The sequence below is a fragment of the Suncus etruscus genome, chromosome 5 (assembly GCF_024139225.1).
Source record: "Suncus etruscus isolate mSunEtr1 chromosome 5, mSunEtr1.pri.cur, whole genome shotgun sequence".
NCBI classification, from domain to species: domain Eukaryota; kingdom Metazoa; phylum Chordata; class Mammalia; order Eulipotyphla; family Soricidae; genus Suncus; species Suncus etruscus.
The window spans coordinates 9,556,062-9,579,579 of record NC_064852.1 but is presented as its reverse complement, the minus strand read 5'-3'; the positions used below and the strand labels follow the sequence as shown (position 1 = coordinate 9,579,579).

The 23,518-nt window shown below is 45.3% G+C and overlaps 1 protein-coding gene across 1 annotated transcript; it reads left to right on the top strand.

Annotated features, from left to right (window-relative positions):
- The first annotated feature begins 12,994 nt into the window (after positions 1 to 12,994).
- ATP6V1G1 (ATPase H+ transporting V1 subunit G1) lies at positions 12,995 to 23,111 on the top strand. Its single transcript, XM_049774226.1, has 3 exons — positions 12,995 to 13,127; positions 19,485 to 19,585; positions 22,747 to 23,111. Exons 1-3 carry the CDS (start codon positions 13,046 to 13,048, stop codon positions 22,918 to 22,920), a joined length of 357 nt encoding a protein of 118 aa, XP_049630183.1. The 5' UTR covers positions 12,995 to 13,045; the 3' UTR covers positions 22,921 to 23,111.
- The last annotated feature ends 407 nt before the right edge of the window (positions 23,112 to 23,518 follow it).

The window sequence follows — 23,518 nt, the reverse complement described above, 5'->3', positions numbered from 1 at the left end:
GGATTATATGGGATGCTGGATATTGAATGCAGATTGGATGCATGCAAAGCAAACACCCTACCCACTGAACTATCACTCCAGCCCCTTAAAAATTAATTTTTTTGTTTTTGGGCCACACCCGGTGATGTTTAGGGGTTACTCCTGGCTATATCTTCAGAAATAGCTCCTGGCTTGGGGGACCATATGGGATGCCGGGCATCGAACTCAGGTTTGTCCTGGCTCAGCCACATATAAGGCAAAGGCCCTACCACTATGTTACCAGTCTGACCCCTCAACATTTATTTATTTATTATTTATTATTTTTTGTTTTTTGGGGCCACACCCGGCGTTGCTCAGGGGTTACTCCTGGCTGTCTGCTCAGAAATAGCTCCTGGCAGGCATGGGGGACCATATGGGACACCAGGATTTGAACCAACCACCTTTGGTCCTGGATCAGCTGCTTGCAAGGCAAACATCACTGTGCTATCTCTCCGGGCCCTCAACATTTATTTTAAAAGGAAAAATTAGCAAGCTGATGTGTTAGCACAATGGTATGGCAGGTTCAATCCCCAGCATCCATATGGCCCCCACCCCCAAGCCTGCCAGGAGTGATTTCTGAGTGCAGAGCCAGGAGTAGCCCCTGAGCACCACCGGAGGTAGCCCCCCAAAAACCAAACAAACAAACAAACAAGACAACAACAACAAGGGAAAAATGGCAACCTAATAATATACTCACACCTGGGAGGTAGATCAGTAATAGAACACCAAATTTTTTGTCATTGTCTTTTGGGGGTCACACCAGGCAATGCTCATGAGGTGGTCTTTACTCTGGACTCAGGGGTCACTCTTGGCAGTGCTTGGGGGACTATATAGGATGCCAAGGATTGAATCCAGGCAAGCCAGCTCCATAGCAAAGGTCTATCTGCTACACTATTGCTCTGGTCCGCAGCAATAGAGCAATTGCTTGCACTTCACCTTGAAGATGTGATGTTTGCTTATAGACATGGCATGTGACACGGGTTAACAGGAAGATTAGCTGAAATCAGAGACAACTCTGATCCCACAGGGGCAGGCATGATTCATCAATCCTGGAATGCCCAAAAGCTAAGGGACTGAAATGTGTCCTATGTATATTCATGCTGGCAGTGTAACCCTTGCTGGGATTCTGTGATCCTGAAAACAATGGCTAGAGAAGTCCTTTCACCTTCTCTGTCCCAGAGCCTACCACCTGGCTACAGAGCACACTTCCCACATGACTTTGAGGAGACTCACAATGACCTCCTTGTTAATCTAGGAAAAGGTCAAAGTAAACAAATGCAGGGGCCGGAGAGATAGCATGGAGGTAAGGCATTTTGCCTTTCATGCAGAAGGAAGGTGGTTTGAATCCTGGCATCCTATATGGTGCCCTGTGCCTGCCAGAGGCGATTTCTGAGCCTAGAGCCAGGAGTAACCCCTGAGCGCTGCCAGGTATGATCCAAAAATAAACTAACAAAAAAGTAAACAAATGCAGAAACAACAAAAATGTAAATATATATATATATATAAACAAAAGAAACAACAAAAACGAAGGGCCTGGGAGCCAGTTCAGTGTAGCTACTTAAACTATGGTGTTACTGTTACTTTTTTTTTATGATCCCATGGAGCTGAATGTGGTGATTGTGGGAAAATGTTTAGTTAAAACATTTCATGATTTTTATCAGTGTTTTTTTTTTTTGTCTGTACACTTATTTTCTATAACTATAGGTGTGGGATCACATAAGCATTTCATGGGTAATGGGCTGGAGAGATAGTACAGGGTTTAAGGCACTCCCCTGCATACCAAAGATCCTGATTTGATTCTTGTCGCCAGCTATGGTCCCTCAAACACTACTCTGAGTGATTCCTGAGCAGAGCAAGGAGTAATATCACTGAATGCCATTGAGTGTGGTCCAAAAGCAAGAAGCAAAAACAAACAAACAAAAAGAATCAAAGTGAGGGAGGGAGAAAAAGAAAAAAGGTAGGGGAGGGAAGGAAGAAGGAAAGGAGGAAAGAAGGAAGGAAAGAAGGAGGGAATGAAATAAGGAAGGAAGGAGGGAAGGAAGGGACACTGAGGGAGGGAAAGAAGAGAGGGAGAAAGGGAGGGAGGGAAGGAGGGAAGGAATAAAGGAAAGAAGAAAGGAAGGGAAGGAAGGGATGAAGGAAGAAAGGAAAGGTAGAAGGAAGGAAGGAAGGAAGGAAGGAAGGAAGGAAGGAAGGAAGGAAGGAAGGAAGGAAGGAAGGAAGGAAGGAAGGGAGGGAGGGAGGGAGGGAGGGAGGAGAAAAGAAGGAAGGGACATGGAGGGTGGAAAGGTGGGAGGAAGGGAGGGAGGGAGGAGAAAAGAAGGAAGGGACATGGAGGGTGGAAAGGTGGGAGGAAGGGAGGAAGGAAGATGGGAGGGAGGAAGGAAGGAGAAAAGAAGGAAGGGACATGAAGGGTGGAAAGGTGGGAGGAAGGGAGAGGGGAAAGGAAGGAGGAAGGGAGAGAGGAAGGAAGGAAGCAAGAAAGCAAGGAAGCAAGGAAAGAAGGAAGGAAGGAAAGAAACCATCAAGTTAAAAAAGATCATGAGTGGAAGAAGCTTAAGCAGCTCTGGCTTAGAACACTTGCCTTGTAAGCACAAAGACTGAGTTCAATGAGCAACTTCAATTCCTGAGCCTGAGTACTATTAGCACGGAATATTAGCCTGGCAGCCTGCTTATCTGTAAGCTATTTCTGACTATGAGCATGGCAATGAAAATGTGTGACTTCTAGTGAGCACCCCTAAAAAGAAGAGTAAATACTCCTGGTAAACACATGGAGGAACATGGAATTGACAAAGTGCCATTCTCAACAAGCACACAGCACTGATATGTACCCCTGGTAAGCACAAATAAAATATGTGAGCAGCAAAGCCAGGTGTGTGAGCAAGCCTCAGCCATTCCAACATCAGCAGCCACAACATCAAAGGGAAAGAAAGGAGGAACGTTTTACACACTACAAGAATTATTTTGGGGGCCAGAGTGATAGTACAGCAGGTTGGGCATTTGCCTTGCACACAGACAACCTGGATTAGATTCTCTGGCATTCCATAAAATGCCCCAGGCCCTGCTAGGAGTGATTTCTTATCTCAGAGCCAGGAGTAAACCCTGAGCACTGTCAGATGTGGCGTGCAAACAAAACAAAACATTAAAATAAAAGGAGGGGCCGGAGTGATAGCACTGCAGTGGGGCATTTGCCTTGCACGCGGTTGTTTTCCTGCTCACGACAGACCTGGGTTTGATCCCCTGCGTCCCATATGGGATGCCAAATGGGGAGAGCCAGGAACGATTTCTGAGCACATAGCCAGGAGTAATCCCTGAATGTCATTGGGTGTGGTCCAAAACCCAAAAACAAACAAAGCAAACAAACAAACAAAAGGAACCTAGGGCCAGAGCGATAGTACAGTGGGTAGGGTATTTGCCTTGCAAGAGGCTGACCCAGGTTCAATCTCCAGCATCCCATATCCTCCCTTGAGCTTGCCAGGAGTAATTTCAGAGAGCAGAGTGAGGAGTAACCCCTGAGCACTATCAGGTGTCGCCCAAACCCCCCCCCAAATTATTTTAAAAATAAATACACAAACAAGTCCAGAAAAACATTTTAAAAGAAAGGCCCGGGCCGGAGCGATAGCACAGCACTAAGGCATTTGTCTTGCAGGTGACCAACACAGAACAGATCCTGGTTCGAATTCTGGCATCCCATATGGTCCCCCAAGCCTGTAAGGAGCGACTTCTGAGTACAGAACCAGGTGTGCAGAACCCAGTGCTGCCGCTGGGTGTGGCCAAAAAACCCCAAACAAACAAACAAACAAACCAAAAGAAGGGGCCTGAGAGACAGTATACCAGGTAAGGTCAACCCTGACTCAATCTCTGAGCCCTGCCAGAAGTGATCCTGAGTACAGAGCCAAGTGTCAGCCAGTACAGAGCACCTCTGGGAATGGTCCAAAATTTCTAAGAAAAAAAAAGAACAAAACACTTAAAAAGAAAAACCAGGGGCCGGGCGGTGGCGCTAAAGGTAAGGTGCCTGCCTTACCTGCGCTAGCCTAGGACGGACCGCGGTTCTATCCCCCGGTGTCCCATATGGTCCCCCAAGCCAGGAGCGACTTCTGAGCGCATAGCCAGGAGTAACCCCTGAGCGTCACCGGGTGTGGCCCAAAAACCAAAAAAAAAAAAAAAAAAAAAAAACAGAAACAAATCAAATTGCTTTAAAGAGATTTTATTTTTTAAAAAGAACCTACTTAAGACCAATACAGATCACCTTCCAAATTCCTTTTTTGTCTTATAAATGATTGTAAGTGATTAGTTGCATGATAAAGTCCTTCTGATCAGTGGGAACAAATTCTTTTGGGAGGGTTGAGTCACACCTGGCAATGCTCAGGAGTTACTCCTGTCTCTGTGCTCAGGTGACCATATGGGATACAGGAGATTGAAACAGGGTCTGCCATGTGCAAGTCCAAAACTTTACCTGCTATACTATCAATCAAGTCAAATACCTGACCTGCCATATTATTACTTGTTCCCAGTGGGAACACATTTTTATCAAACAAAACTTTGGTTTTAGGTCCTTTTCTTCCCAGACCTACACTTTGTGCTGCATACAGAGCTTCCTAGGGTCTGATATCTGCTAAGCTTCTTTCTCCTTTCAAGCTACCTTTCACTCTGCCTTCTGATTTCTCTCCATGGCAGAGAAACCCTTCCATATTACCCCAAGGTGCCAGAAGATAGTAGAGTGAGGGAACCGACCTCCAACTGTTACAAACCTCTCACCAATAACTATGGACTCCAAGTTCCTTTTTCTTTTTTTTTGGGAGGGGAAGGGGGGTAATTTTTGATCATACCTGACAGTGCTCAGGAGTTACTCCTGGCTCTGCAATCAGAAATTGCTCCTGGCATGGGGGACCATATGGGATGCCGAGATTCAAACCATCACCCATCCTGGATCAGCTGCGTGCAAGGCAAACACCCTACTGCTGTGCTATCTCTCCGGCTCCTTCAAGTTTCTTTTTTATTTTCCACTTCAGTGTGGGTTCATGTGAGTGCAATACTCTCTATATATTTTTTTTTGGTTTTTGGGTTACACCCAGCAGCGTTCAGGGGTTACTCCTGGCTATGTGCTCAGAAATCACTCCTGGCAGGCTCCGGGGGACCATATGGGATGCCGGGATTCGAACCACCTTCCTTCTTCATGCAAGGCAAATGTCTTACCTCCATGCTATCTCTCCAGCCCCGCAATATTCTATTTCTACCCTAGAATTTCTTGTCAGTAAAATGAAAATTTGTATTGTACTCATGTTGTTTTTCAGTGCACCAAATGGCACTGGAATCCATCTTGCATTTTCAAAACAAGTGCTCAAGTAGAATTAATTGTACATGTCTGGTTTGGCCATTAGGAATCTCAGTGATGGACAACGCTTACTTATATACCAAGTCCCAGTTATCTGGTCATTTATTTAAATGGAAATGGAGATGCCTACTTAGGATTCAGTAATACTTTGTATTCTTTGCAAATATCCATGACCGTTTTGATCATTTTCCATTCTTATTTCTATTTTCACATAAAATCTTTTCCCCATAGGTGAATACCATGTCCTCACAATCACCACAATCTTTGGTTTAAAGGGAGAAGGGACTGAAAAATCACTCGTCTGGGCCAGGGGTGAGGTGCATGCTTTGCAACTGGGAGCCACAAGTTGCATCTTCCATATTTAATGATTCTCCTTAGCACCACTGGGTTCCCTCTCCAGCCCATCAGAGGGAAATGTTTAAGCTTATGCTTAGCTGGCTTTAGAATCAGAAGTCCCCCAAGTTCTCAGAGACATGATCAGAGAAGTACTTGTATCTTCCATTCTGTTAGGTTATACCTTATTTTACTGGAAACAAAGATCATCCCTGGTTTCTTTGTATCTGTTTGTTTACAGCTCGGTTTCACCTCAAATAAAGATCGTCTTATATGTAAACTTGGGTGAGACAGGCTCAGAATAGCCTGAACTATCTGCCCTTACTATGTCCTTACTGTCTCATCCAGGGGTGGTCTCTGTGCTCACTAAAAATGGCAATTCTGGCAGGCAGCTTGGGGGAGATGTAAGGTAGAAGACTATAAGTGTTTTCACTTTATGCCTGGTTTGGATCCTGGTTGGAGATATGGCACATGGGATGATTTTACACATTCTACATGTATGAAAAGATTGCTCTAACTGTATGATATGATCAGTCTAAGTGTCTGTGCTCCTCAGAGGCATTTCCCCCTCAAGATTATCAATTTATATTTTGGGTATTTTGGTTCAAATGACTGAACTGGGGTTAGCCACATGCAGAACAAGTGCCTTAACTACTGTCCTATTTCTTTGAACTTTGCTTTATTTGACCAACTACTCTAAGAAACTCATATAATTGGAGTCATATTTGTGTACAGCTCAATCATATATCCCAGGAGGCCTCGCATGGCAGTGAGGTGGATCATTTAGAAATTTGACTTTCTCAGGGTCAACTCAGGCCTACGCTTACATTTTGTTTTAGTACAAAGTATAGTTGGAAGTCCGTAAATGATCTCAAAGAAGTTGCTCCTTTCAGACAGAAGGAGGTGAAGCAGCATTGGGTATGGGGACAATTTCTCTTTCTCTGACAACTCCTAGTGAAGTATTTGATGTTTTCTTCCTAAGAATACCCTGGAGAGGGGTTGGACCGGTGGCACAAAAGGTTAGGATGGACTGAGGTTCGATCCCCCGGCATCCCATATGGTCCCCCAAGCCAGGAACGATTTCTGAGTGCATAGCCAGGAGTAACTCCTGAGAGTCACCAGGTATGGTTCAAAACTCCCCCCCACCTCCAAAAAAAAAAATACCCTGGGGATCATGTGATGCCAGAAACCTAATCCAGGCCTCTTGAAATCAAAGAACATGTTACAGCCCTTTGAATTATCTTCCTAGCCCTTAACTTCCTTTAATGGTGGGGGACACACCCAACTGTGCTCAGGGGTTATTCCTGGCTCTGTACTCAGGATTAACCTCTGACAGGCTGGGAAGGTGGGATGGGGACCATATGGGACGCTGGGGATTAAACCCACAAGGCAAATGTCCTGCCTGCTGTGCTATCGCTCTGTCCCCTCTTCTTAAGTTGCTTTTTATAAAGAGAAAAGTTTTAGCAGCTGGAGAGATAGCACAGTGGTAGGGCTTTTGCCTTGAATGGGGCTGGACCGACCTGAGTTCAATTCCTGGCATCCCATATGGTTCCCCCCCCTCCTGCCAGGAGCAATTTCTGAGCACAGAGCCAAGAGTAACCACTAGGCATCACTAGGTGTGGCCCAAAAACCAATCAATCAATAAAAAAACTACTTAAAAATGAAATAAAATAATATTTATTTAAGTACCATGGTTCCAAAAAAAATGTCCATAGTTGGGTTTCAGTCATCAAATATACACCACCCTTCTGAGAAGCCTGAGGGTCACAGAAGTTTATTTGCCCAAGGCCACCCGGAAGTCAAATGATAGGCTGGGATTAGAAGCCAGACTGCTGAGTTTCCTCATTTCGCTTTATGTCTGTATGACCCCATCTCAGAAAGGGCACATTCTTAGCATTACAACAACTTCCCCTCATCAAAGGAACAAGGCCAAGATCCACTCTGCACTCCACATGATCTTGGAAATCTTTGCTCTGGTCTGCTGGCTCAGGACATCTGGGGTTCCTGAGAAAGAGAACTGCTTTTCTCTTTTCCAGGAGATTCCTTGGACTCCTTCCCCTCCACCCCACCAGACAAATTCTGACCACAAAAACTCACTCATTAGCAAAAAATCCAAACCACTGTGAAATTTTCAGAGAATGAATTGTCAAGTGTTTCTTACGCAATAAAACTTGTGAAATGCTGAGAGCAAAACCCAAAAACTAACAGGAATTTCTAGACTTTTTATTTTTTTGGAATTTCTAGACATTTAGATGTTGCTTGGAAGCCAGCAGATGGGGGAATCCTGGTGTGAAGACTGTTGTTAATGAAGGGTCAAATCTGTTCATCAAACAAATAAAAACAACTTCTTCCATGTCTTGGCACTTTCTACCGACCAGGACTGGGCAAAGATTTCTCATCAATCATCTTTCTCTCCTTTTTTCTAAGAACTTTTTCTTTAGTTTTTTGAGTGCCATACCCAGTGGCGCTCAGGGATTACTCATGGCTTTGTGCTCAAAAGTCACTCTTGGCAGGCTCAGGGGACCATGTGGGATGCTGGGAATTGAACCTGGGTTCGTTATGGTTTGACTGCGAGCAAGTGTCCTACCACTGTGCATATTATATCTCCGGCCTGTTTTTGTTTGTTTGTTTGTTTGTTTTTGGTTTTGGTTCTTGGAAACATTTATTTATCTTGGTTACTGGGCTATGCCCATTGGTACTCAAGGGTTATTCCTGGCTCTGTGCTCAGAAATCACTCCTGGCAGGCTTGGGGGATCGATCATGTGGGATGCCTGGAATCAAACCTGGGTCTGTCCCGGGTTGGCCATGTGTAAGGGAAATGCCCTACCGCTGTGCTATTGTTCTGAACCCTCTTTAAAAAAAAAAAAAACTTTTTTGTTTTTTTGTTTGTTTGTTTGTTTTTGTTTATTCGGGCCACACCCATTTGATGCTCAGGGGTTACTCCTGGCTAAGCAATCAAAAATTGCCCCTGGCTTGGGGGACCATATGGGATGCTGGGGGATTGAACCGTGGTTCTTTCTTGGCTAGTGCTTGCAAGGCAGACACCTTACCTCTAGTGCCACCTCGCCGGCCCCTTTAAAAACTTTTTAATGATAAAAGTCATATACCATTAGGGCTGGAGTGGTGGCATTAGAGCAGGGGTCCTCAAACTTTAATTTAAACAGGGGCCAGTTCACTATCCCTCAGACCATTGGAGGGTCTGACTATAGTAAAAACAAAACTTATGAACGAATTCTTATGCACACTGCTATATCTTATTTTGCAATGAAGAAACGAAACAGATACAAATACAATATGTGGCCTGCGGGCCATAGTTTGAGGACCACTGCTAGAGTAAGGCCTTGCAATTGCTAGACTAGGACAAACTGCTGTTTGATCCCCCAGCGTCCCATATGTTCCCCCCAAACCAGGAGCAATTTCTGAGCGCAAAGGCCGGGAGTAACCCCTGAGCATCAACGGGTGTGGCCCCCCATAAAACAGAAACAAAAACAAAAAAGTCATCATACATTATATTATTATATATATTATCATTATACATGCTCCTAGAGTCTGTGTCCTATATGTGTCCTATATCCTAAGGATGTTCACATTGGTATATAACTACCACCACTGATTCCAGAACATTCCTGTCAGGTCTTCATAGTGGTTCTCATAATTTTCAGTTACTCCTCCTCGTCTCTCTCCCCTCAACCACTATTTGTCCACCAACCGGCTTCCTACCTCTCCATGTTTGTCTAACCTGCACAAATAAATGGAACTGTTGAGGACTCAAGAGATAGTTCATGGGCTGGAGCAGTGGCACAAATGGTAAGGCATCTGTCTACCTTGCCCGTGCTAGTCTAGGATGGACCATGATTGGATCCCCCAACGTCCCATATGGTCTTAAGCTAGGAGTGATTTCTGAGTGCATAGCCAGGAGTCACCCCTGAATATCATGGGGTGTGGCTCAAAAACCAATATATATATACATATATATATATATATACACAAAAAATAGAGATATAGTTCAAAGGACTGCAATACATGTATGCAGAGAATCTGGGTTCCTGGGTTTGACCCCTACCATTCCACTTCTGTGTGTGATCTCCCTCCCCACTAAAAATAGAAGAAACTCTATAATATATGGTTTCCTATACCTGGCTTTTTTGATTTAGCATACTGCTTACAAAGTGACTCTAGACCACAGCATGAAGTAATATTTCATCCCTTCTCATGACCCCAAATTATCCCATTATATAGCTATGACCTATTTTGGTTCATCTTCCCATCAATATGGATGGGCATTTGGAATGTTTCCAATTTATGTGGCCATCATCTCTTTTAATCTTCATCCCTCTGTTTGGAAAAAGCATACTAATTTTCTGATGTTTGCTCAGAATATTCCCAAAGGCCAATCTCTTCAAGTGGATGGAAAGCACGGGAAAGTGCTGGAGTACAGTTAAGAATGGTCATTATATTAGGAAAGGGTGGAAGTTCTGAATATTCATTTCTTTCAACCCCTGTCCTCACACAATATCTTATAAAAGTGTTTGGATCACAACTCTCGAATGTACAGATAATGATGCATTTTAAGTTCTTAATGCTTGGTGGTTTCTATGGAATTGTTTGGCCTTTCACACTGCCCACAAAATCCTTGCAGAAGAGATGCTGAGTCTTTGTGCTTCTACAATAAATGCCCTACAATAAATGCCCTGATGGCTAACTGATAGGGTAACATTTCAAGCAGCCATCTTAACTTCTTTGAGCTTCAATTCGATCATGATTGACTGGGGTTAACAAATATTCAAAATAGCTATGAAGAACAAGTCAAATGCATAGGAAAGAACATGTCATACTGTGTCTCAAACATTGTCCTATCTATTTGTGATGGTAATCATCTCTGTGACAAAATGTTTCCTAAACCTCAACTTCTCAAACATGGTCTGGAGTCTTTACTTCTATATCTCCCCCACCTCACTCTACCCACCCCACCTTACAATCAATATCCTTTTCCTGACTTACTTTTCATTCTTCTCCTCTCATTTTAAAGGTTACCTCTTCTTAAAAACATCTCCTTGGCCTGGAGAGATAGCACAGCGGCGTTTGCCTTGCAAGCAGCCGATCCAGGACCAAAGGTGGTTGGTTGGAATCCCGGTGTCCCATATGGTCCCCCGAGCCTGCCAGGAGCTATTTCTGAGCAGACAGCCAGGAGTAACCCCTGAGCACTGCCGGGTGTGACACCTCCCCCCCCAATCTCCACAGTTCCCTCTCCTATTTTCTTCATAAAAAACCTGCACTTTTTCCTGTGTCACTTTGTAATGTTCTAGTTATTGAAGTATGTTCAATGCAAAATCTGAAAATCACCAGGAATTTTTGGTGTCTTATTCTCCCTCAATATTGTTGCCAGTGGTGTTTGAGTCCTGGTGAGTTTCAGGAACAGGGAATCTAAGAGCGCAGGATAAGCTAGTTTGAGTTCCTCCTCATATGGACATTAACATCTGTCTAGTCCTTCAAGGCAGCTACACATGAGACTGACTTGGTTTTTAAGGAGTCAGAACTGGTCCCTATCACCTGAATTTTGGGGGAGCTGTGATTCTCTGGCTGTGTTAAAATAAGGTGATACTCTTCTCAGACAAAGAAGTTAATTCCAATTCTCATTAGGTTCAGGCGCCTCGTCTTGGTACTGCAAAAGAAAATTTGAGAAGATAGATAGGGAAGGTGGTTTATATTGAGGTAATGCATTTGTCCAAAAGAGCATACGAACATGAGATTTCTGGAAAGGAGAAAGTTCCACAAGTGAAGCAAACTACCCAGTGAAATGCCTTATAAAGTAAATGAAAAAAATTGCACACCCCAAGTTTGGATGTCAGTGTCCCTGAAATGGAAGGCTTGAAATAATAGAGAAATCACAAACCTGGCTTAAGGAGGGCACAGGCAGGCCCGGAGAGATAGCACAGCGGTGTTTGCCTTGCAAGCAGTTGATCCAGGACCTAAAGTGGTTGGTTGGAATCCCAGTGTCCCATATGGTCCCCCGTGCCTGCCAGGAGCTATTTCTGAACAGACAGCCAGGAGTAACCCCTGAGCACCGCCGCCGGGTGTGGCCCAAAAACAAAAACAAAAACAAAAACAAAAAACAAGGAGGGCACAGGCAAATCTGGAATGGAGTATGCAAGCATTGCTTTGAGCAAGGTGACCCTATGGATTTTTCTTCCCAACTCCCAAGTTGCTGGGGAATTGCCAGGGAAAAGTCTTTTTGCTTAGGGGTGTTCCTCTTTATCTGGAGATTGGTAACCTCAAAGCTGCCTGATTGGGGCCTCCTTGTCCCTTTCTTTTTCAATAGCAGAACAAGATAGTCCTTTTTGTTTCTTACAGTAGGATCCACACTGCCTTCAGTACTTCCAATGGCCAAGATCTCGGATTGCAGCAGGCACTCATCAAATATTGATGTTTCTTTCCCAGAACTCACGTTCAGGTGGAAAAGCCTCCTCCCGCTGATCACATAGGAGATTAGAGGCAAATTTGTTTCCCAGTACTCCTACTATCAATTTAGATGTCATCCTTAAGAGCCTGGCCAGAATTTTCTAAATTTGTCCCCTCCACAAATAAATCCTGTTGTACTGAAACCTTGCCAAGAACATTTCCAGAAAAGGAGCATATAAAGAACCAGAGGTACTAATTCAGGGGTTAAGAAGCTAAATAAATGCCTTGAACAACACCACATAGGGTTCCCTCAGCAGCATCAAGCAGGCATGGCCCTTGTTGAGCACTGAGCCAGGAGTAGCCCCCCTCCTGAGCACCTTTGGGTGTGAGCTCAAACCCTGGACAACGCCGGTGAAAATAAGCCCAACAAGTAAATAAAACAAATAATATTGAATAGAATTATTGATTATAATATTATAATAACATAATTATAACACAAGATATCATATAATATACCCTAATATATAGAACATATAATTATATTATAATTAATATATTAATGGTTAATAATGATTATATCAATACATTTAAATTTAATAAATGTAATAAATCTGCCTCTGTGTAAGGATCACAGTCAGCATTAGGACATGGAAAACATGGTGGAGCTGCCGCCATTACGGGGCTCAGTTTAAAAAAAAAAAAAAAAGAACAGGAGCTGCGCAGGCGCGGTCAGGGCCTGCCTTTCCGTCCAATCAGAGGGCCGCTTTCAAAGCCGCGCTCGCTTGCTATCCAACTAATAGGCAGCTTTCAAAAAGCCCGCCCGCCTTCCGTCCAATCAGCGGGCACAGTGAGGTCACGTGACAAGACGCCCCGCGCGCGGGGGACGACGGGTAGGTCAGCTGACCCATTGGAGCAATTGCAAGGCGCCGGGCCTGGGCCTGGGATTGTTGGGTCGGCGCCATGGCCAGCCAGTCGCAGGGCATCCAGCAGCTGCTGCAGGCCGAGAAGAGGGCCGCCGAGAAGGTGTCGGAGGCCCGCAAGCGTGAGTTGGGGACGGGGAGGAGTTGGTCAGAGCTGCCAGGCTGCAAGTTGCACGGTGGAGGGAGTTGCTCCGAGGAGGGAGACCACCCAGGGTGTGAGCCCTTCCAGGTGCCCCGAGGCCTGCAGATTTGGGGAGGGGATCTGGGGTCCACTTCACCCCCTGCTTGCTCCTTTTGGGGTTCCCCAGACTCAGTTCTTCCTAGCCGCCTTGTCTTTTTTTTTTCCTCCCTCCTTAGGTAAGTCTTCCTCCCTTTGTTCTCCACTCTTATTTATTATACATTTATTTTTTATTTATATATTTATTCATACATTTATGTACATGAGAACAAATATATGTCTTTTCATTGTATTCATTATGTGTGTTTATTATACATTCATTTTTTTTATCTTCTAGCTTTTTTATTTTATAATACTAACTTTTGTTTTGATCAAAGTGGATTGCAAATCTTTCACAGTAATATTTTAGGTACATAGTGACATTGAATCAGGGGCATTCCCACCACCAAAGCTGTCCTCCCTCCACCCCTGTTCCCAATTTGCATCCCATATCCCCCTCCCTTGCCCCCTGGGCTGCTAGTATAAGTGGGGACGACCCCTCTGTGTCTAGCTTATTGTACATTGGGTATCGATTCTGTTGTCATTGACTTACGGTTTGGTGTTTAAGTCCGATCGTTTTTATCACTATTTAGGGATCATACAACGCATACATTCACTTTTTTAACTTTTTATTTCTGGTTTGGGGGGCCACACCCAGTGGCGCTCAAGGGTTAGTTAATCCTGGCTTTCTGCTCAGAAGTTCCTCCTAGCAGGCTCAGGGGACCATATGGGATGCTTGGATTCGAACCACCTTTTGCTTGCAAGGCAAATGCCCTACCTCCATGCTATATCTCTCCGGTCCCTTCATTTTATTTATTAAGTGTATTTTGCATGTATTTATTTATTTTTTTTGTTTTGGGACCATACCCAGTGGCACTCAGGGGTTAGTTACTCCTGGCAGTCGCTCCTGGCAGGCTTGGGGAATTATATGGGATACAGGAATCCAACTCAGGTCTGTCCCAGGTAGGCCAAGTGCTAGGCAAAGGCCTTACCCGCTGTGCTGTCACTCTAGCCCCACATTCATTTATTTATACATTCTATTGCACCCCTGCACAAACACCGGCCTCTGGGACACTCGTTCCTTGAGGCCCCTGTTCCATGAAATTCCTTACTGTTCCAACTATTTAAAGAATGACAAGGCGACAGATCCCAGCCACAGGCACCTCAGTCACAGCATTGAAGAAATCCGGGAAAGGCGGCAGATTCTGGATAAGTGCGTTGCTCGGGTGACCAAGGCTGCTTTGAGCAAAGGAAAGATTGCTAAAGAACTGGTTGAGTGAGGCATCGAAGAAGGTCAACGCCTACTTGCTGGCCCTCTCACTCGCTGTCAGTAATCCTTCTAAAAGCAAATATGATTGCTCTCCTGGCTCCGATGAGAATTAAGCCCAAATTGAGCCTAGTTTGTGGGTTTTTTTTTTCCCCCCAAAGGCCAGACATACTGAGATTTTCAGACATACTGAAATCACTGAGATTTCTGGAAGTCACCTTCTTTGGTTTCACCTGAAACCACCAAATCTTGTGTTTTTTTTGTACCTTATCATTTCCCCCGATTTTCTCTCAATTTACCCCATTCAGGTTTCACAGTTAGGACAGTGTCCCCCCCCCCCCCCCACTTGCCGACAGTGTAGAATGGTTGACTGAAAGAGGACTAGGGAACAGTTCTTGCAGGAAGCCCTCCCTGACTTGTTCTTTCCCCCTCTTTAATACTGCTTGTTCCCAACTACTAATTTTTATCATTGCACTGCAATAAGGAATATGGCTCATGAAGGGCAGGGACCGAGTTTGATTTGACTCTGCATTTTCATTTTCTCGTCCGGTGGAATATATATTTCTGTCCCTCTTTTCATAAGGAATAAGTGAGACTCAGAGGGGAATGATCTGACCACAATGTGGGAAGTAGCATAGCAGAGGTGTCAATGCCATATATTCTTAGCAATCCCTTAAGTGTTTCTCCTGATAAAACATTTTATATTCTTATGCCCCGTGCAGGGAAAGTCCAGGTTTGGCTCCTGGACTTGCTCAGAGAGGGGTTTTATTCTTCTCTATTTCATGGGAAAGGGTTCCTTTGAGAGGGCGTAGGATGGGAACAGGTTTTTTTTTTTTTTGGTTTTTGGGCCACACCCGGTAACGCTCAGGGGTTACTCCTGGCTATGCGCTCAGAAGTTGCTCCTGGCTTCTTGGGGGACCATATGGGACGCCGGGGGATCGAACCGCGGTCCCTCCTAGGCTAGCGCCGGCAAGGCAGGCACCTTACCTCCAGCGCCACCGCCCGGCCCCCAGGATGGGAACAGGTTTTTATTTTTTTTCCAGTGACTGGAAAGTTCTGGGTTGTCTTTCCTGGAATGTTTCTGGCCGTGCCCTTGATAGGTTATTTCCAGAGTGACTTTTCCATATTTCTTTTGATGGCTGATGGCTCATCAGGAAGTTGTTTCCACTGGGCAGCACGTGAAAATGTGTGGAGTAGGGGTAATATGAGCTATTTTCAGAGCCAGGGTTTATGCCTAAACTCCAAACTTGGTAGAGGGATTTGCCTGTCTCGGGTACTGCAATGTATTTCTTGTGAATTTTGCGGGGGAGTGATTGTTGGCCACATCCAGTTGTGCTTGGGGCCTAGTCTTGACAGAGCTCAGGGGGACCATATGGGTTGCCAGGGATCAAAATCTCAGTCTGCACATGCAAGGCACCTTACCAACTATCTCGAATTTGTTTTAAATAAAAAGTTTATGGGCTTATATACATCTCAGAATTTGGATAATTTGCAATAATTATGGTTGACTTGTTAGAAATTGGAAAGCATGGGCCCGGAGAGATAGCACAGCGGCCAGCCGATCCAGGACCAAAGGTGGTTGGTTCGAATCCCGGTGTCCCATATGGTCCCCCGTGCCTGCCAGAAGCTATTTCTGAGCAGACAGCCGGGAGTAACCCCTGACACCACTGCTGGGTGTGGCCCAAAAAACCAAAAAACCAAAAAAAAAAAAAAAAAAAAAAAGAAAGAAATTGGAAAGCATGTGACCAAAGAGATAGTATTTGTTTGGTGAGATGCTTGCTCTGCACTCGCTGATTTAGGTTCAATCCCTGGCACTGCATATGGTCTCCTGAGAACCACCAGCACTAATTCTTAAGTCAGAACCAGGAGTAAGTCTTGAGGCCCATTGGGTATGATCCTAAACAAAACAGAACAACATTTTGGAGGCAGAGGTGCATGGTGTGGTCAATCCAGCGGTTGGAGAGACAAGACTGGGGCTCTGCATGTGACGAATGTGTGTTGCTGCATGTGACGAATGTGTGTTGGATCCCTGAGCATTGCTGGGTGTCCCCTGGAGGGCTGGAATGCTATTGGAGCAGTACAAGTGATCCCCCCGCACCACAGGGCCACAGCAAGTACTGCATTCCTGGGCCTTAGCATTCACTTTGGTTTGACAGTTGCTGGGAAGGGGCCCTGTGCATATTGGGGTTGGAGGACCAATCCCCAAAAGATTTTTTTTTTTTTTGGTTTCTGGGCCACACCCGTTTGACGCTCAGGGGTTACTCCTGGCTATGCACTCAGAAATCGCTCCTGGCTTGGGGGACCATATGGGACGTCGGGGGATCGAACCATGGTCCGTCCTACACTAGCGCTTGCAAGGCAGACACCTTACCTCTAGCGCCACCTTCCCAGCCCCCCCCCCCAAGTTTTTTTTTTAATCATTGTTTTGAATAATAAGATAACTGCATTATGGGTTATTTCATTGGAGTGGAACAAAATATTGGCTTCTACATGTAAAACCTGAGAAAAATAAGATTTACAAGAATGTTTTTCTGTTCAAATACTTAATTTTGGTTTCAGAGAAGTGTCAGAATTAAACTTAAAATGACTTGCTGGTGGGGCCAGAGAGATAGCATGGAGGTAAGGTGTTTGCCTTGCATGCAGAAGATGGTGGTTTGAATCCTGGCATCCCATATGGTCCCCCGAGCCTGCCAGGAACGATTTCTGAGCATAGAGCCAGGAGTAACCCCTGAGAGCTGCTGGGTATGACCCCAAAACCAAACAACAACAACAACAACAAAATGACATACTGGGAAGGCAGAGAACAATACTCTGTGAAATCAAGAAGCCACAGAAGTTGGGTGTGGTCAGAAGAGTGGTATTATGAAGTTATGGGAGCAACTACAGTATTCCATAAAGTTGGTTTAGGAAAGATCCTTGGCTTTGAAATACAGCTGTGAGAGGTTGGAGAGATAGTAAAGCAGTTAAGTACAGATTGAGTCTGATCCCTTGGACCTATATGGTCCCCTGATCTTACCAAGAGTGATCCCTGAGCACAGAGCTGAGAGTAAGCCCTGAATGTCACCAACTGTGCCCAAAAGTTAAAAAAGGGGCCGGAGAGATAGCATGGAGGTAAGGCGTTTGCCTTTCATGCAAAAGGACGGTGGTTTGAATCTGGGCATCCTCTATGGTCCCCTGTGCCTGCCAGGGGCGACTTCTGAGCATAGAGCCAGGAGTAACCCCTGAGCACTGCCGGGTGTGACCCAAAAAACAAACAAAAAAAAAGTTAAAAAAAAAAAAAAAAGACATAGAGCCTTGAATCTAGCTGAGGGGGATCGCTTACTGGAGTGTTGAAGTAGATGGAGTAGAGCTGGGCCTGACCCCAAATACTTGAATACTTGCAGAAATAATTGTCGAGGTGCTCCTCAGCTTGTTGGTTCCCACTAGCCTCCTGGAATGCTGATCACCTGGGGCACTTACACATTAAAAATTCTGTTGTTCTTTAGAGCAAGACAGTTCAATTTGATTTTCTTCATTCGCCTGGTTAGTGGGTGCCCAAAGTTGTATGTAAGCATATGTATAACCATGCTTGATTTTAGATCAGGATGTCTTTTGCTCTGTTAAGTACCGTATTTGCCGGCGTATAAGACGACCCCCTAATTTTGTGGTTAAAACATAGGTTTAGGCCTGTATTCTCTGTATCAGACAGAACTTCTGTTCCTGTGCTGCAACTGTATGTACCACAGTGAGCCGATCCCAACAAGCAAAGGTTCAAAGGTTCTACTGTCATAGACTTCCTCTCTGACTCTGGCCCATCTGAGCAGGCTTTTGACAGTGTAGATTCGGTACAGAACATTGTCTAATTTGCATGCATCCAAAGCCTGCTTGGATTGGCTGAGTTAGAGAGGCAGTCTGAGCAGCCTGGCAGTGATTGGTGCAGGATCGAGTTGGAAAATTTGTTTTGTGGCAATATTCAGACAATTTTCGTTTAGCGGCATATTGAAACATTTTCCAGCATATACTCGGCATATAAGACGACCCCTGATTTTTGGTTGACTTTTTTTGTTTCAAAAATCGTCTTATACGCCGGAAAATACGGTAAATGCTCAGGTTGCTAAAAAGGAGTCCCTTCAGGGTCCAGACAGAGCACAGTGATAGGGCGTTTGCCTTCACATGGCCAACCTGGGATGGAAACAGGTTCGATCCCTGGCATCCCATATGATCTCCTGAGCACCACTGGGTGTGGCCCCAAAACAAAAATGGGAGGGGGTTCCCATCAAATATTTTTTTTCTTCCCTATCTGAGTAGTTTAGTTGGTAGAGAAGCAAACTAAAGAGTTGTGATTGATTTGTTTTTTCACTCAGTTTTCATTTAGCAGCTCATCACACCTAGAAATAAGCTGTATGAGCTGTGTGATGGGAGGGTCACTCTTCTTTTACTGAAACTGGAGCCCTCGCCTCCCAGATACTGGTACCTTGTGACCGTGATCATCCAATGCTTCCCTCTCAGAATACCTTCCCAGGCCACTTGCAGTCCTCTCTCAGGCCTGGTTTTTCCGCATGACATCATCTGTTTCATTAGTTACCTTTTCGGTTGCCTTCCCTTGAGAGCGTATTAGCATCCTTGCCGAGCTGCTATAAACTGAGCCCCAGTTGTAGTCAGCAACATGCTGAGGTGTTTACTTCTCAGGAGGAGAAAGAGCTCCCAGATGGCTCTTGTCGTCCATTTTATGTTGGTTCTTGGTAGACGACATTGAGAGACTATTCAGATATACTGGAATTTTCTTTTCTCTCTTTATGCGAGGCGATCCTTTGATCTCTTCCCCTTAAGTTCAGCCTGTATGGAAGCAGATCCCCTAACCAATCACTGACTCAGTTCTTTCTTTCCCAGCCATGTCTCTTGGAACTGTATCTTTAAAGTTTTTTTTTTCCCCAGTGTTTACTGTTAGAACTTGCTGCCTTAGTCTCTGCTTGTGTTTTAACCACTTCCTGATGTCACTTTTTCCTTTGATGACAGGAAAGAATCGGAGACTGAAGCAAGCCAAAGAAGAGGCCCAGGCAGAAATCGAACAGTACCGCCTGCAGAGGGAGAAGGACTTCAAGGCCAAGGAAGCTGCGGTGGGCCCCTTTTACAGTCATTGTTTACCCCCTTATTCTCCTGCACCTCTCCAGGTCCCCTTTCCCCCAGTAACAACATTAACTCAGTGCATTTGCTGATTCCTGCAGCATTCTAAAATTTGGCTTATGAGTTCCCAACCTCCAATTAGGGACACCATACCTGGTGATTACAAGCGCATGTGCCTGGGATTAGATAGAAGGACCACGCTTGGTGGTGGGCACGAGACCAGGTCAGGGCATGCCCAGAGTTTTGGGGATGAGCTCAGGGCCTTAGCTGTGCAGAACCCACACTCTTACATGAGCTGCAGCTGCTAGACTACCAGTGTGAGCAACAGTGAACCCTGCTCGTTGTCAAACAAGTACCAGTTGAAAGTTACCACACTGGGGACTCGGTAACGGGAGTCTTGCAAACCTGCCAAAAAAAACCTGTGAAAAAGGCTGAGACATCCATAAACACCAGCCACAGGGAGTGTCACTTCAGGGTAGTGTTGTGGGAGGTGTGTGCCAGTAGTATATATAGGCAGACTGGGAGATCCCAGCAAGGGGATCTGGTGATAGAGGGCTCCACGGAATGAGGCAGCTATTAGGATTCATGGTGGTGCAGGCAGTAGGAAACACTTCAGACTGGTTCCAACAATTACAGGCGAAAGGCCAACTGCATTTTGACCCAAGAGCTCCAATAATGCTTTCAGGACTCTTGGTTTTATGTTCTTTAATGTTGAGGATCCAGCCCATGGCATCCACCTGCTTTGTATGGGGTCCAGTCCTTGGATCTACCTCCCTGGTCCTTATTTGTATTTCATGATTGTGGCTTTATCTTGTGAGCTTCATTCTCAAGTTCTACTTTGTGGCCTTCTTACTGGTTCCAGGAACATGGTCTCCAAGTCCAGGTGCAGTGATGAGAAGCAGTGTGGCCATATTCTTGTCTCTGCACTGAGCTGCACGGTGCTGTTGAACCTGCATGTTCTTCTGGGATTTGAAGTTTTGAAGTGGGGCAGATCAGTGTCCTCTGGGACCTTAGGGTGTGGCTGGCTGGGCAATGGAGCCCCCACCTTACCTATATGAGGACACGCCCCCTGGCACTGCTCTGTATTTTGGAGGGCAGCCATTGCTGTCGGGATATACCACAGTCGTGTGTGTCATCCCTTGACACTGCAGCTAACAGTGACAAAGAGAATAAATTGCATATTGGAGAGAAGAAGAATGCAGGTGATATATAAAAGAATACAAAGAAGTTGTCTGTCTTAGCCACAGAACTGTAGGAAAACTACTGTCTCACCTCTTTTTGGGTTTGCTTTGGTTCTGGGGTCCTGAGAATTGTGTTGACTTTGCTCTGGGGACCAGGGGTTTTGGTATCTGACCCCCAACTGCTCTGGCACGTGTTCCAGGCAGATGAGCCATCTCCTTTCTCCTTACTCTTACCGAGGGACTATACTTGCTTCTAGGGACCATCTCAGCATCATGCTGAACATGAGCACACGCTTTCTTTGCTGTGCCATTGCCACCTTTTCTTTGGAGACTGCTAACTGGGACCTGGCATGTAGCTTCTATTCCTGGAACAGAGGTCCTGGTTTTTTTCCCCCTCCTGTGGAGAGCATTAGACTGTTAGGATTTTGAACTGGTGGCTGAACCATTAGGACCTGCCAAGGGTAGTCCTAGTATTTGCACAGTTCTCATAAAACATGATGAATTCTGAATTTGTCTTGTCTTGTGTTGCAAATGGAGCTCAAGGTTTCCGAACCCAGGGCCTCAGGCATTGGGAGTTGGAGGCCTATGCTGTATGCCAGTGATCCACAGACCTGCAAGAGTTCCAAGCTAGAACTCAGAAACTTTATTTGGGTCTTTGCGGGTCCAAAGACCTCTCTGAGACTCAGATTACCCCTGTGGGAAAGGAGTGTGATCACCTCAGAAACTGAAGAGCAAGTCAGGTGGGGTAATCGGGTGTTCAGCATGCAGGAAGGGATTTAGCAATCAGCTTAGACTTCGTGATGGCAATACAGAGGTTCGGTCACCAAAAAGGTCTAAGAATCTAAAAGGTCCACTGTCGGCTACAGGTATGGCAGGTAACCAAAAAGCCAACCTGCTGTGAAGACACTCGAAGGTACAGAAAGTCTCTTTTCCTGTGAAATCTGGGGTCAGGCTGGAGGAGTCTTCTAGCAGCTAGTTTGGGTATCATGAGAGGCTCGTGTCCCTTGCATTGTCCTGCAGTTGGCCTCAGCTCGTCAGTGCTCCGTTTCTTGTGTTCAGGTAGAGAGCATTACGCTGGTGACCCTGGCTAAACTCCCAGCAACAGTGGAATTTTCACGGCATGTGGTGAAACTGCTTCTAAATTGCGGTCCTACATGACTGTGTTACAGAGTTTTTAAAAGCTTTTTGAAGAACACCATACAGCTCCCATTTAAAATGACACTGGGAACCTCTAACCACATACCGATCCCATTCTGTCTTGCCTTCCCCAAACTGTTTTACACTTTGTTCCCCTGTATATGCACCTTGCCTTATCTTCCCCAACAACCAGAAAGTGTTCTTTGGAATGGATTATGCTTTTTCATGTCAATTCCATCCCTGGTCTTTTCTTTTTTGTTTTTGGGTCATAACCGGCAGTGCTCAGGGGTTACTCCTGGCTCTCCGCTCAGAAGTTGCTCCTGGCAGGCTCGGGGGACCATATGGGATGCCAGGAGTTGAACCACCGTCCTTATGCATGCAAGGCAAACGCCTTACCTCCATGCTATCTCTCCGGCCCCATCCCTGGTCTTTAGATTTTCTCTGGTCTTTGGTTAAGGCTGCATCAGACTCTAGGAAGATGTGAGTAGATCCATCACCACATAAAATTCTCCAGGCTAGTTACCCAGCATTGGTAATACTGTGCAATTTACTTTTTGTTCTGTGCGGGAAGAGAGAGTCTAGGAGCTGATCACCTCAAGGTCCATTCTCGACCACTGACTGAGCTTGGGCCTTCGTCTTTGGCTTTGCACTTTAGCTGTTGATAGAAGTTGCAAGTCTTTGCTGCTGGCACCTCTGTGGGAATGGCAGGTCCTCAGTGAAGTCCCAAGTTCCAGAGCTACTTCTGATTATTCCATTCCCTGATAAGACTGGGTTTTGTCCACAGTCGTGGCCTGCCCTCTGAATGTTTTCCATGTGTTTCCGTTCCCTGGCTGCAGGCGTTGGGATCCCACGGCAGCTGCAGCACCGAAGTGGAGAAGGAGACCCAGGAGAAGATAACCACCCTGCAGAAATATTTCCAGCAGAACAGGGAAGAGGTTCTGGATAACCTCTTATCCTTCATATGCGACATCCAGCCACAGATCCATGAAAACTATCGCATCAATGGCTAGGCAGAGAAGAGAGCCAGGCCTGTTTCGTGGCCGTCACATGCGTTCACGGGACACGGTGCTATAGTAGAGCTTGAGTCTAGCTGTATGAAAAGGCATTAAATTATTTATATGGTGTTAGGTCCCTTCACTTTTCTGAAAGAATAGCAAACCTCTTCACTTTGTATAAACTTTTAGCTTTCCAAAGATTTCATTTTTTTTTTTTTTTTTTTTTTTTGGTTTTTGGGCCACACCCGGCAGTGCTCAGGGGTTACTCCTGGCTGTCTGCTCAGAAATAGCTCTTGGCAGGCACGGGGGACCATATGGGACACCGGGATTCGAACCAACCACCTTTGGTCCTGGATCGGCTGCTTGCAAGGCAAACGCCGCTGTGCTATCTCTCCGGGCCCCAAAGATTTCATCTTTTGACCTCATTTTTCTTAGAAATTTAGTATACTTTCCTTTTCTGTGCCTTTTAGCTCAAGCAACATATTAATATGTGTCTTAGTACTGAATTTCTTAGATATAGTAAAAAAATATTTTTAAGAAAGAAAGGGGTTAAGTTTTTTTTCCCTAAAACTTTCTTGAAGGTCAGGGGCTTTATCAATGAAAAAACAGTAAA